This window comes from Centroberyx affinis, unplaced genomic scaffold (genome assembly GCF_046629955.1).
Source record: "Centroberyx affinis isolate AG114_WGS23_722 - 3 ecotype Tasmania unplaced genomic scaffold, CSIRO-AGI_Caff_v1 ptg002439l_1, whole genome shotgun sequence".
NCBI lineage: Eukaryota > Metazoa > Chordata > Actinopteri > Beryciformes > Berycidae > Centroberyx > Centroberyx affinis.
Genome location: NW_027280682.1, coordinates 43,178 through 58,005, shown reverse-complemented (window position 1 = coordinate 58,005; position 14,828 = coordinate 43,178). Strand labels below are relative to the sequence as shown.

Sequence of the window (14,828 nt, the reverse complement as noted above, 5' to 3'; positions counted from 1 at the left end):
TAATCAGCATATATGAAATAGACCGTTTCACTCTCAGTGTCCCAACACATTTCAAATCATAATACGGTCCATTTCACACTAGTATTCAATAAAATAATCAAAATACATTAAATTAGTCCATTTCACTCCAGGTTCCTGGTCCACAACTCAGACCCTCCACGGCCACAAGAGACATCAACACAATCAAACTCATATTTGTATTTTATTTAAACTTAGCCAAACCTAGTTCTAGTCAAAAGATGCTGTTTTACTAAAATTTTAAATCGAATTTTACTGTTTTCTTGTGTGATATGTCTAGGGAGTAAATTCCATTCATGCATAGCTCGGTACATGACTGTTCGTTTGATTGCGTTTGTCCTTGCTTTCGGTAATGTAAAATTTCCTCCTATAGCATGTCTGGTAGAGTGGTCATGTCTATCTAAACTGAGAGATAAATTCTTATACTGTGATCAGGGTTTGACTCTTTCTCTGCTGATATCTCCACACCGACAGGAGAGACGGAACAAAAATCCTCTCAAAAGGAGATCACAGGGACAAAACTTTGACAAACTGGAATCTACGGTTGATCTATATGAGAGTCCTTGACTATTACAGTATATACATGTATATAAGACCCTGGAGCAGCAGTTGCATTACCTCGTCTCCACAGCTAGAGGGAGGTCTAGTTTTACTGCTGACCTACATTCTGCTCCCTTGTTGTCTTGTTTCATCTCTTCGCTGCAGCAGGCAGGGGGACAGAAGAGGAAGAGAGAGAGAGAAGGGGGGAAGAGACAGAAAGGCCGGCTGCCTGAAATACAACCCGCTGCAGTAAGAGGGAGATCACATGTGAATGTAATGCCACCGAAATGTTAGGAGGCTATTTTGGGCTCATTTAGAAAATGTTACGTTCTGCTGATGATGAGTTTTAAACAGATGTATTTCGCATGTGTCTACAGCTGTGTGGAGACATTCACAGCTTGAGTTATAACCCATGAGATCACATAAGGTTTATAATAGTGTGATAAATTCAATGTTGCAGCACATGCAAAAAGCAAATGTATTGGCTCTAATTATATTGTTATAGTGAGTATGTAGGCCATTACTGCAGCCATGCTCTCAAATGTTGCTTGAAGGTTTGTTATCATGTAAATATGTAACTTACTGCATGTCACATGTCAGTAAATCAGTAAATATACTGTATGAGATGCAAATATGTTTCTGTGCTGCATAATTTGAATGGCAGTCAAGTTGTTTCTGTTAGGGCAGATCAATGGATTTCATCACAGATTGTCATTCTGTCTTTTCTGTCTTTGTCTTCAGATGCCACCATAAAAAAGGATTTACTGGTATATCATTAACAACCCCTACACACACACACACATAAATACACCACATCATGGGTCAGCTGTTGTCGTCAGAGGAGGAGCTTTCTGAAGCAAAGGACGCTATTGGCTCGCTCCTCTACGACGCCATGTTGGAAGGCGGTGCCGTACCTGACCTGGGCGTCGTCCATCCGCTCCTCCTAGCCAATCAAGATGCGAGCTTGGACTCCAGGGCCCGCCTCCAGGAACAACTGCGCCAGGTAAATAAGATAAAAGAAAGGAAATATGACAGTATGTATATCAGAATCAGAATCAGCTAGGGCTGCAACTAACGATTATTTTCATTGTCGATTAATCTGTCGATTATTTTCTCGATTAATCGATTAGTTGTTTGGTCTCTAAAATGTCAGAAAATGGTGAAAAATGTCGGTCAGTGTTTTCCAAAGCCCAAGATGACGTCCTCAAATGTCTTGTTTTGTCCACAACCCAAAGATATTCAGTTTACTGTCATAGAGGAGTAAAGAAACAGAAAATATTCACATTTAAAAAGCTGGAATCAGAGAATTTTTACTTATTTTTCTTAAAAAATTACTCAAACCGATTAATCGATTATCAAAATAGTTGGCGATTAATTTAATAGTTGACAACTAATCGATTAATCGATTAATCGTTGCAGCTCTAGAATCAGCTTTATTGTCCAAGTATGTACACATACAAGGAATTTGACTGGTTTTTCGTTGCTCCCAATGTACTTACACAGAATAAATATACAGCTAAAAACAAGGACAACAAGATGACAGAGGTAAACCTAAATGTTTAACTACTATGTACAAATATGCATATATATAAAAAAGTATATATATATGTAAACAACACTGGAATTTGTAAGCAAAGGACAATAGTGCAATGGTGCAGAGTGTAAAGATGCTGGAATAAATATGGAGTTGTTGTTGTAACAGGTTACATTATATACATGAGTTATTACACATTACATACATTATACACACATTGCAAATTATACACATTAGAATCATTAGAATGTATATGAGTGATTATGTATATGAGTGATGATGATACTGAATGTCAGCAAAACTTTTAGAGAATGTATTCCGACCATAAAATACATTAGAACGAACTGTTCCTGAGCATTCCTATTGATTTCACCTTTAAATCCATTCAGTCGTGAAGTAGCGATGGAGATGAAGAGGGGAAGACAGAAACATTTTGAAGCCTTGAGACGGTCGAGACATCGATTGTGCAAAATGGGGCGCATCTCAATATTAGGAATGTGTTCCTGTTGGGGATTATAAAGAGGTTAAAATCAATACAATGGGCTACAAGGAACAGTATTATGATGACAAAATGCTGTTCACAATTGTTCTTAAAAAGGAGGGAGGGCAGTCCACTTCCCCCTTATTGAGACAGATGGCAGGAAGCGGCACACCGGGATCTCACTGATGATGTAATGCCTTTAAGTTGCTGCAGTGCTATGAGAGGAACCAGCGGCTCAAGCTTATTGAGTGAAGCTGATGAGACGTGATCATCAAGTGCAGTGTTGCAGCAGGATTCACTGACAAAATGGTCTCATCATAAAACTTAAGAAGAGAAGAAAAACATAATTTGCTTTAGTTTCAGTGTGTATCACCAGTGCATAAGTAGGAGAAATCCAAGGCATGCAACACTTGCAGCTGCAAACAAATGATGCAGTGGATGCAATGGGGAGCGTATCTATGTTCCCAGGGTCCTATGTTCCCCAGATTTATATGGCACATAATGGGAACATGACAAAGGGTCCTATGTTCCCCAGTTCTACATATGTGCTCTCCCAGGGTCCTATGTTCCGAGGGTCCTATGTTTAACCCTAACCCTAACCCTAAACCCTAACTCTAACCTTAACCCTAACTAACCATATTAAGCGAATACAGAGCTGGGGAACATCTTTTTCAGATTCCCAATATGTGCTATATAGAGCTGGGGAACACAGGACCCTGGCAACATAGGATCTTTGGAACATAGGACCTTGGGAACATAGGACCCTGGGAACATAGGATATTTGGAACATAGGACCCTGGGAACATAGGATCTTGGGAACATAGGACCCTGGGAGAGCACATATGTAGAACTGGTGAACATAGGATCTTGGGAACATAGGACCCTGGGAACATAGGCTCTTGGGAACTTAGGACCCTGGGAACATAGGACCCTGGGAACATAGGACCCTGGGAACATAGGACCCTGGGAGAGCACATATGTAGAACTGGGGAACATAGGATCTTGGGAACATAGGATCTTGGGAACATAGGACCCTGGGAGAGCACATATGTAGAACTGGTGAACATAGGATCTTGGGAACATAGGACCTTGGGAACATAGGACCCTGGGAACATAGGCTCTTGGGAATATAGGACCCTGGGAACATAGGATCTTGGGAACATAGGACCCTGGGAGAGCACATATGTAGAACTGGGGAACATAGGATCTTGGGAACATAGGACCCTGGGAACATAGGACCCTGGGAACATAGGACCCTGGGAACATAGGACCCTGGGAACATAGGACCCTGGGAACATAGGCTCTTGGGAACATAGGACCCTGGGAACATAGGATCTTGGGAACATAGGACCCTGGGAGAGCACATATGTAGAACTGGGGAACATAGGATCTTGGGAACATAGGACCCTGGGAACATAGGACCCTGGGAACATAGGATCTTGGTAACATAGGACCCTGGGAACATAGGATCTTGGGAACACAGGACCCTGGGAGAGCACATATGTAGAACCGGGGAACATAGAACCCTGGTAACATAGGACCCTGGGAACATAGTAATGACTCCATGCAATGTAATGGATTCTCCCAATGGATTCAAAGTGTGATCCTGGCCTGAGAGGGACACAGAGCCTGAGAGGGAAGTCTCTGGTGGGATCCAGTCCTACACCAGCAGGGAGCATGTTTGGATCCAGAGCCTGGGATCTGAACCAGGAACTGTAGAGAAGGAAGAACAGTGTTTCAACCAGCTGTGAGCAGGTGCAGCCAAAAATACAAAAAAACTAGAAAACACTGAAGAGGCGGAACTCTTGCTCTCAGTAAAAACAACATTATTATTTACTCCATTTTTGGAAGGACATTGTTAAAAAGGTCAATGATGTTTTGGCCCATTGCAAGGCCTTCATCAGAATGCAGGAGAGTGTTTGAGTGGACAGGCTGTACAAGCTCTTGATTTAATTAGAGGCAGCTGAACCTAATCAGCAGAGGAGGTGGAGGTTTCCTTGCTGGTTCTAGAGTGGAGACAAACAAACAAAATCCTTCAAATATATATACAGGCAACTATCAGTGTGTTTGAGTAATGCACAAAGTTAAGGAGACGGGTCATTTATCCATATTGAACAAAATAAAATGTGTATCTAGAGTATATAGTATGTTTCTCTAGCCTTACATTGTTTCTCAAAATCACCTCCAAGTATCTTAAGCAAGTACACCATCACTGGACAAAACTATATAAAGCTAATTTAATCATAAATTAAAATGATCTAAATTACTACAAATCACATGAGCAGATCAACCGAAGCATCTCTAATCAGGTCCCTGTCCCCACTGGGCCGATGTTTCTTCTCGTCTCTCCTCTCCCAGCTGCAGGGTGACATAGGGAACCGAGCGCCGACCTACCTGAGGGATCTGATTGGCCGATTGTCCACGTTCTCCGACGAGCCCCGCCTGGCCGGCCTGGTGGGATTGGCGGTTACTATGGTGATGGATATGGCCTATGCATCATCTAAGCGGTCATCAGGGGCAGGGTCATCGTCAAGCCAGGTAAAGGATCTGATGGAAAGTAATGAATAGAATTTCTATATGAATACCAATGGAAATAAGGATTCTAATACATGTGGATGAAGAAAAACTACATTGAATGCATTGCAATGTACTGTATATTCCTGTATATATTCACTGGTGCATTCCACAGGTTTAAAAAGAGGTTTAACAGCGTGTTCATGTGCTAGCTAACGACTGTTTGACATTTAGTATGAATACTTAAATTCAGCCTATCAGAGAAGAGTAGCAAAGCTGCAGGAAGTGATGAAGGGACACTGAAAGTTTAGGATCCAAAGTTCTGGATTCAAAATGTAGGAGTGTTGCAACCTAGCTCTTCTTTTTTTTTTTTTTTACCACGCTGAACTGACTTCCATGTGTGACTCCAGCAGAGAGTGTGTGAGCTGCAGGAGGTGATGGAGGAGTACCTGAAGCGCTGCAGGATCAACCTGAGCGACCCGGGCCGGCTGAGGCAGGACAGCCTCAGACTGGAGGCCCAGATCAGCCTCAGCCTCACCCAGCTGAAGACCTGCCTGCTGGGGGGGGGCTGCGACTCCAGGTGACCCCACACAGCAGAGAGGAGGAGGAGGAGGAGGAGCGGAGCACAGTAGAATACACTAGAGTAGAGAGGCACAGAGGGGAGTAGCATAGCATAGAGCAGAGTAGCGTAGAGTGGAATAGAGTAGAATACAGTGGAGTAGAGTAGCATAGAGTGGAGTAGAGTAGAATACAGTAGAGTAGAGTTGCACAGAGGGGAGCAGAGTAGCATAGAGCAGAGTGGAATAGAGTAGAATACAGTGGAGTAAAGTAGCATATAGTGGAGTAGAGTAGAATATAGTGGAGTAGAGTAGCATAGAGTGGAGTAGAGTAGAATACAGTGGAGTAAAGTAGCATATAGTGGAGTAGAGTAGAATACAGTGGAGTAGAGTAGAATACAGTAGAGCGGAGTAGAGTAGCACAAGAGTGGAGTACAGTAGAATACTGTAAATTAGAACAGCATAGAGTGCATTAGAGTAGCGTCAAGTAGAGTAGCACAGAGTGAATACTATATATGTATACAGTTGAGTAGATTTGCAGTGGAGTACAGTAGAATAGAGTAGAATACAGTAGAGTAGCGTAGAGTAGAATACAGTAGAATACAGCAGAGTAGGGTGCAGTAGAGTACAGAAACATAAGTGGAGTAGAGTAGAATGCCTTCGAATACAGTAGAGCAGCATAGAGTAGAGTAGAATACAGTAGAGTAGCGTAGAGTAGCGTGCAATAGAGCAGAGTAGCATTGAGTGGAGTAGAGACAATGCAGTAGAATACAGTGCAGGGTGGCTAAATAAAATAGAATGTCAGAGCAGACTGAAGTAGAATACAGTAGAACAGAGTGAAGTTGAACAGAATGGAATATAAGACAGTAATCATGTAGAAAACAGTCAGAGCAGGACACAATGGAGGAGAATACAGTGATGTAGTGTTAATTAGAGATGGATTACAGTTTAAGTAGAATAGAAAAAAGTGAGTGTGATATAATAGCAGTAATAGAGGTTAACAGAGTAGAATAAGCAACAGTAATATAAAGTATAGAATAGGAGGAATTTTGAGAAGGATCAGAAAAGATACTGTGATACTAACAGCCTCACATAGCTTTCAATACAAACTGCCTGTGTGTGTGTGTGTGTGTTTGTCATTAAGTGGTGTTCTTAACACTGCCCGTCCCTCCAGGTCTGTGAGGCAGTGGGCCAGTGGAGCAGCCTTTCATACCCAGATGTTGGTTCACCTGGCTGGGCTGGAGGGCCAGGCTGAGCCCCTGGCTGCCAGGGCCGCGCTGGAGCAGTACCAGGAAGACCTCACACACATCATACCCGCCTACAGGTAACACATGCAGGAATAGAATAGAAAAGAATAGGATAGACATTAGGAGTGGCCAGTGGCATGTATAATATTAACTCTGATTGGTTGTTGATTGAATTTTTTTTGTTTTTCTTCCCTCAATCTCTTCTACTCTCCCCCCCCCCCCAGGCGTTATAAGTCTGGTACAGTGTGTGTGGTGAAGTGTCGGGGGGGGCTTCTGGGGTCCAGCGAGGTCGGGGAGGAGGGGGGCATGACGGGACTCACCGTGACAGACAGAGAGACGGGAAAGAGTGTGACCATCCCTCTATCTGCCATGGAGAGAGTGACAGGTACACCGTCCCCTTTGAGTCCTTATTCGAAGAGGACTATATCCTAAATGAAAAGGAACTGAAATGCATTGAGTTGAATCAAGATTAATTGAATTCAGTTAAATTTTGTCAGTATTTTCTTTAGTATTTCCTACTGACAAAGCCCAAATGAAAGATGAAGCCTTACTGATAGACTGAGTAATTGAACTGCATTTAACTGAACCTACAGGGAGAAGAGGGAGAGACCCTGGGCCTGACAACACCTCTGCGCCTGTGCACTCCTCCGTCAACCTGGACCTGATCACCTCAGATCAGTACGCCCAGGCATACCTAGACCGCCTGTTCTCCGATAAGGGGCCCGTAGCAGATCTAGAGAACTACTTTACTTCGTCCCTGGTCTCTACCAAGGAGAGGGACAAAGACAGAGCGGAGGGAACGGATGGAGAACAAACAACGAACAGAGGGAAAGGGAGCGATAGAGATGAAATAGATGGCAGGACAGAGAGGAGAGGAAGACGAGAAGAGACGGAGGGATGCGAGCAGAGAGATGAAAGTTTGCAGCTGAGTATTGTGGAGACGGAGCCAGTTGAGAGCCTGAATCACAGCCTTCATCATCCAACCAGTACATGAGAGCCATGGCAGAGAACTGGTCAATCCCAAACCTCACTGGGGTCACATTCCCACTGCGGCCACCTAGGCTGTAAATACATGTGTTCAAGTTTTGGAATAGAGACTTAGTACTCAGTTCTGATTGGCCAATGAACGCATTCTGAGGGTTTTTATTTCTGAAAAACAGATGACTGTTTCACATCTAATCACATCAATCCTCAGTCGAGATGTTTGGTCAAGAAGTTTGTTGATTTCTAATCTAATGAACTGGCGCCACCCTGTGGCAAAAAGACATTACTGCTTAGTCACTGCATACAAACACTCAGCTAACCGAGTTAGAAACATGGAAGATTTTTCCAACTTTTAATTTACAAGCACAAAACTTGTGATTGCAGATTAGAGGCTGAACAGCAAGCTTGCCACATTTGTTTACGTTGCTGTGGTTACAGTTCTGCTACAGTGTAGCCATGTTTGCTAGCTACAGCGTTTCCATGGTTATGCTTCTGTTACAGTGTAGCTCAAGGATGCTAGCTACAGCGTTTCCATGGTTACGCTTCTGCTACACTGTAGCTCAAAGATGCTAGCTACAGCGTTTCCATGGTTACGCTTCTGCTACACTGTAGCTGAAGGATGCTAGCTACAGCGTTTCCATGGTTACGCTTCTGCTACACTGTAGCTGAAGGATGATAGCTCCATGTTTCTATGGTTGCACATATGCTGAACTATTTATTTGTATTTCTTGTAAATTACTTCAGCTTGTAATAAATAAAATATATTTAAATGAATCATTGGTGTCAAATGATTAATGTCTTTGGTAAGTAGCCGTGTAATAAGGAGGATAAGGTACAGTGAGCAGGTCATTATTGCAGATAACCCTGCAATCAAGACCTGTCAAGGCTTATTTGCCATAATGACCGGCTCGCTGTACGTTATTCCTTACAGAACAACTGTAGTCGGACAGGCTGAAGTGGCAGCTGCCACTACAGCTGATGATATGATTTGATGGTGACACACAGAAAAGTAATTTTATCCTTCGAATGGTAATCTGCTTTTACTGCATCACACGGCACTTGAGGAAAAGTGTTGACATAATTTTTTTCTATTCATCCTTTTCATGGATCTGTCTTTTCAAAAGTTCTCTTGCTTTTAAAGATGGCAACATATTGATTTTTTGGTTAGTTCACTTTTGAAACCATCAGAGTAACTGTACTTTAGAGGTAGAAAAATGGATTCAAATCAGACGACTGTGATTGTCCAGTTGAACCAAACTCCTTTAGAGAAGTCAAAAGCACAACTACCGATCTGCCAGCTTCACAATAACATTCATCTGCGTTTGCGTCAGGAAACGCTCGCTCTGAAAAAGACATTCTGAGTGACGTTCGCAGGAAAGACGGGGCGTTTTGCCGCTAAGTGTTTCTCAGTCTTGAAAAGGTTGAAAAGGTGCTTTTTCTCTCGTTGTGATGGCGAGCGATGGAAGGAGCTCTTATGCGGCGTAGCTGGCAGCACTGTGTGAATGTCAAGCCGGGAGAGTGTGTGTGTGTGTGTGTGTGTGTGTGTGGGTGTGTGTGAGAGAGAGAGAAAAGGAGTGGGGGGGGGGGGGTTGTATGTGATTGCATGTGTGTGTGTGTGTCTAGACTAGAGAGAGGGAGATGCAGCGGTTGTGTTTGACTGTGTGTGTGTGTGTGTGTGTTCTGTTTGTGAGTTAGAAAGAGAGAGAGTGGTGAAAAAGGTAGAGAGGTGTGTGTGAGTGAGTGACTTGGAGAGAGGAAGAGGGAAAATGGTGGTGTGTGTGTAAGAGCGACAAGGAGGGAGAGTGGTGGTGGTGGTGGTTAGTGGTAGTGGTATATGTGTGTGTGTGTGTGTGTGTGCGGGTGCGTGTGTGTGTGTGTGTGTGTGTCTCGGGCCTTGCTAGCTGTCGATGAGTCACACTTCACGGCTCCAATTACTGGTCTCTGCTCTGCTAATGCTGTCTGATTGGTGTTATTAGGCTCTCTCTCTCTCTCTCTCTCTTTCTCTCTCTCTCTCTCTCTCTCTCTCCCTCTCTCTCTCTTTCCTTTTCTCCCACTAGATCAGATTAGTCTGACTTTATTATTCACCATAGTGTAAATCCGGCTGGTTTCTCCCACACACGCTAATGAAAAGCAGGACATATTTTACATATACACCATTACAGCCTACAACAGATGAAGCTGCATTAGCAGCAACAGACTCATTTTATTGCAGAAAGTGCAGTTGTTATTGTGTTATTGGCCAATTTAATCTCCTATCGCTATTTTATCTTCCGTTTCCTGTCTCTCCTTCTTTATTCTTTCCTGTCTTTCTCTTTTTACCCTTTTCCTCTTTTCTCTATATATTTTACAGCTGTCTTTCTCTCTTTCCCTTATCTGTTATCTATACATATTTCCCACTACTATAATTGGAGAGTGGATTGTGTGTTTGTGTGTCCCACCATGGAGGAGAGGAGAGGAGAGGAGGATACAAGGAGATGAGAGGAGAGGAGAGGAGGAGAGGAGAGAGGAGAGGAGAGGAGAGAGGAGACAAGGAGAGGAGAGGAGAGAAGGAGAGGAGAGGAGAGGAGAGGAGAGAGGAGATGAGACAAGGAGACAAGAGGAGGAGAGGAGACAAGGAGAGGAGAGAGGAGATGAGAGGAGAGGAGAGGAGAGGAGGAGAGGAGAGGAGAGAAGGAGAGGAGAGAGGAGAGGAGACAAGGAGAGGAGAGAGGAGACAAGGAGAGGAGAGAAGGAGAGGAGAGAGGAGGCGAGACAAGGAGAGGAGAGGACAAGAGGAGACAAGGAGAGGAGAGAGGAGACGAGACGAGGAGAGGAGAGGAGAGAGGAGAGGAGAGGAGGAGAGGAGGTTATAAATTCTATTTTTTTTACTAGCTGTCTTTCTCTCTTTTCTCCCCCAAGTCTCTCTCTCTCTTCTTCTCTCTCTTCTTATAGCTTACTGTCTTTTCCGATCAAATCAATTCACTTCACAGAGCTTTACTGGCATGCTAAGATGTTTCCAAAGATTGCCAAAGCAGTTATACAACAGTAAATATAAAAAATCTTTATATATAAAGACAACAAAAAAAAGACAAAACAAGGATATAAGCCATCAACATTTTATAATGAACATTCGGTCAAGAAAAGAACCCCAAACATGCTGATATATCATCATTATTTTTTATTATTAGTGAGATGCTGGGATTCTACTGTAAGCTCTATCGCTCTAAATTCCTGTAACTCTTCTTATCTTTTCCTCTCATTCTCTCTCTGTGTTTCTTTCTCCGTTTCAATTCAGTTTCAATTCACCGTGCTTTATTGGCATGCAAGCTGAGAACAATGGCACAAACAAGCGTTTAAAGATAATCATTTGTACATTAAATTAAATGCCTCTCGCCCCTTGTATCAGTGTGTGTGTGTGCGTGTGTGTGTGCAAGTGTGCTTGTGTGTGTGTGTGTGTGTGTGTGTGTGTGTGTGTTTCAGTAGCTGGACCACGCAGTGTGTATCAGGAGTCTATGTGTAAGCATTTAGTGTTTGTGTAGAGACAAAAAGGTTCAACTGGTAATTACTGAATACAAAAAACAAGAAAGGAAAAGAAAAAGAGAGAGAAATCTGGTTCATTCTGAGGTGTTTTGTTTGTGTGTAGATCGGTCAGGTTGCTCTTTCTCTCTCTCTCTCTCTCTCTCTCTTCTCCTCTATCTCTCTCTCTATCTTCCTAACTCGGGCGGGACATTTGCGAACATAAGGTCAAAGGTCACTCCCACATCTAAAATTAAAGTGGGGTGTCGTCAGATTGTCCTTGTTAAAGTAGGTGAACTCCACCTGAGCGTCTGCTGCTGCTGTGCTGCTGTATACTCAAACTGTGCTGTGTTTATGTGGGAGGGCATAAACACATAAATAGTCAAGTGCCTGAGTGTTTGGGTCTACGTGTGTGTGTGTGTGTGTGTGTGTGTGTACTTCTTCAGTGTATGCTGTGTGCATGTTAGAGTGCAGTGAGTTATGGTTAACTGTCTGTCTGTGTGATTGTGTGTAGAGAAGTGTGTTGTTTATGTGCGTGTCTATGCACACACACCTCTAAGTTAGTATTTCTGTGAGTATGTATGCTTGTGTATGGTGTCAATGTGTGTGTGTGTGTGTGTGTGTGTCAGTAATTGAGAGCATGTTGACATGACTTGTACACTGACCTATCCGCTGCTTTTCCCGCCTCCCCTCTCCAGTCCAGTGTAGGTGTGTGTGTGTGTGTGTGTGTGTACTTGGAGTGTGTGTGTACGCCCCGGTCGGTTGTCGTAGACACGTCGCTGTGGCAACAGAACATCGCCACGGTAACTCGGCATCATCACGCCGCCCACGGCCTCTCAGCAGAGAACAGTCGCTGACACAGAGTAACCTACTGCTGAGTGAGTGTGTGTGTGTGTGTGTGTGTGTGTGTGTGTGCTCTTGTGTGGGTGTCTGCATGTCAAAGAGAGGAGGACTTGGTCATCAACTTCTGCCAAGAGAAAGAGTGGGAGACGAAGGGAGAGCGAGAGAGAGAGAGAGAGAGAGAGAGAGAGAGAGAGAGGGGAAGGAAAAGGCAGGAAGAGATGCAGGGAGTGAAAAGTTGGAGAGAGAGAGAAAGAGAGAGAGAGAGAGGTAAGGTAGGAAGAGAGCAATAGAGAAATGGACTGAGATTGCATAAGGGAGAGAGGAGGAAAGGTAGAGAAGGGAGGGAGTGAGGGAGGGATGAGAGGAAGGAAAGAGAGAGAGAAACTGAGGAAAGGAGGGAGAGAAGGAGAGATAGACAGAGAAAGAAAGAAAGGTGTGAACAGAATGACAGGAAAACAGATGGATGCTGGAAACGAGATGAAGGAGAAGTTTCTTAATAACTGAACAATGAAAAGTTATTGTAGTAATCTTTGGGTTTTACCCCACCTAGTGGCCAGGTATATTTATACAAAAGAAGAAGAAAAATCCAAATTCTAAAAAGAATAAAAGTCCAACTTTTGCGTCGTCTCCAGTCCATCTTGACTGGAAGTTGTATTATTGAGTGGATTTGTGAGCTATTTCCCAATTTTCTTTTAATACAATAACATATCTTACAGTAGATGGCATAATATTTCATTCTAAATTTACCATTTCAAATCTGAACAAATGTCTGATGATTTGGTGACAATGATGATGTCATGTATAGGTGGTCATCTGGTGTATGACGGGCTGTTACTGTGCTGTAATGAATAATATAACCTCCCTCCAAAGTGGACTGGTTATGGCAGCTGTGGGCCGGTTAATCATAAAGGCACAGATGAGCCGCCAACCCATCCTCCATTTTTTATTTTTTATTTAACCCCTCCACCACCCCCTCATTTTGGAGGACATATAGCACTTTGTTTTTACATTATTTTTTGATTTTACAGCAATTCTTTTTACACATTTTGAGATGAGGTACATTTTGACCTGATCTATAGATACACACATACATCTGCACATGCACAGTCACACATAATCCCATATACGTATACATATATATCTTGGCAATGCAAAAAATACATCACCATTCACACATATCCAACTATCTACATACATACGTAGCATAATGGTCCTCTTAGTCACGAGCCCAACTCCCAGTCAAATGTAGTTAGGAACATAGCTCATATCCATCCTTCCCCAATTCTCAAAACTATCCCACCTTTCATGAATAATTACTCGTTCTAGGCTTACTTACGTTCTAGGGTCATACATTCTTCCATCCTGCTGTAATGTTTTACATAGTTTCTGAATCTCTCCAAACACATTTCTTCTACGCCTCTACATTTAATGATAAAGCTTTTAGCCAGGAGTATTATTATATTATTTATGGAGTTATTCTGCACCTTTAAATCTCCCATTAGCACGATTTGTAGTGAAAGATCAATAAATATATGTTATGATTTGCTAACCATTTCTGTATCTGTGTCCAGAAAACTGCCAGCCCGCCCTCCATGTTGTGGTTCTGCTGTGTGTGCAACTTGTCCGCTGTTCCCACCAGCTGGGGACAGAGCGCTGCGTTGGAGATGACGCACACACAATGTGACAGATTCAGTTCTGAACCAGACAAAGACCTTCAGCTAAACGCCGAAAATGTAAATGTGACAAAGCAAGCGAGAAATTTCGCTCCATGGTGCCGTCAGACGGTCTTTACACCTCTCTAGACAGTCTCTGCTCCCAGTTGAGCTACACACACAGAAGAAATAAAGGTGCGGACTGGAACCGAAAATGGTTCTTCGGAGTGATGCCGTAGAATAATCCTGGTCTGAGAGGTTCCACAAAGAACCTCACAGACCTTTCTGCTCTCCTTTGACAGCTGCATTGTGTTTTTTGTTTATCTACCCTTCTACAGCCTCATTTGCAATTGCACAATATATGAGGGGTTTGATTATTTCCCACGATGAGTGAGTTCTGTGGCAAGATAGAGAGTGAAATGCATCGTGATTTTTGTTTCCAGTGGGCCAGGTGGACTGAATATGTCTCTAGGAAGAAGCAATTCAAGTTCTGTATGTATTCCCCCTCTTAAGAACGAGCAGTTATTAACCAAAACCAAATATGTAGTCCAACCTTGTGACTTTAGAAGTCTTGCCATGCTTTCAAAGCCTTCATTCTCGCACCTTCATTCTTGCCCCCCCCCCGAACCAGAAAACCCTCCTATAGTACCAGACACTTCTCTCCACTAGTGCAATTTTTTCTTTTTCACACTAAACCATGCACTTTTTGTATAGACAAAGACAATTTTACAGTATAATGCTGCTATTCCCCTCCAAATACACTGCTAATTTTCTTTCTTTTTTTTTTTCTTGGTACACTATGTGTATTGGGTTGTATTGTATTGAGTGTTTACTGTGTGTATTGTGAATGTTTTTATAAGAGCTTTTTTAACTCTCTATTTTAATTTATTTATGTACACTGTAGGTCTAGGAGGAACGGTATTTCATTCTTGACTGTACATAAGTGCAAGAAAAAATGACAAT

General features: G+C 42.9%; 1 protein-coding gene across 1 annotated transcript; it reads left to right on the top strand.

Moving 5' to 3' along the window:
- Positions 1-723: 723 nt before the first annotated feature.
- On the top strand, positions 724-8,519 carry LOC139656304 (uncharacterized). The gene is made up of 7 exons (XM_071533839.1): positions 724-807; positions 1,300-1,561; positions 4,932-5,111; positions 5,501-5,667; positions 6,819-6,968; positions 7,116-7,276; positions 7,485-8,519. The coding sequence occupies exons 2-7, from the start codon at positions 1,376-1,378 to the stop codon at positions 7,883-7,885; spliced, it is 1,245 nt and encodes a 414-aa protein (XP_071389940.1). The 5' UTR covers positions 724-807; positions 1,300-1,375; the 3' UTR covers positions 7,886-8,519.
- Positions 8,520-14,828: the final 6,309 nt, after the last annotated feature.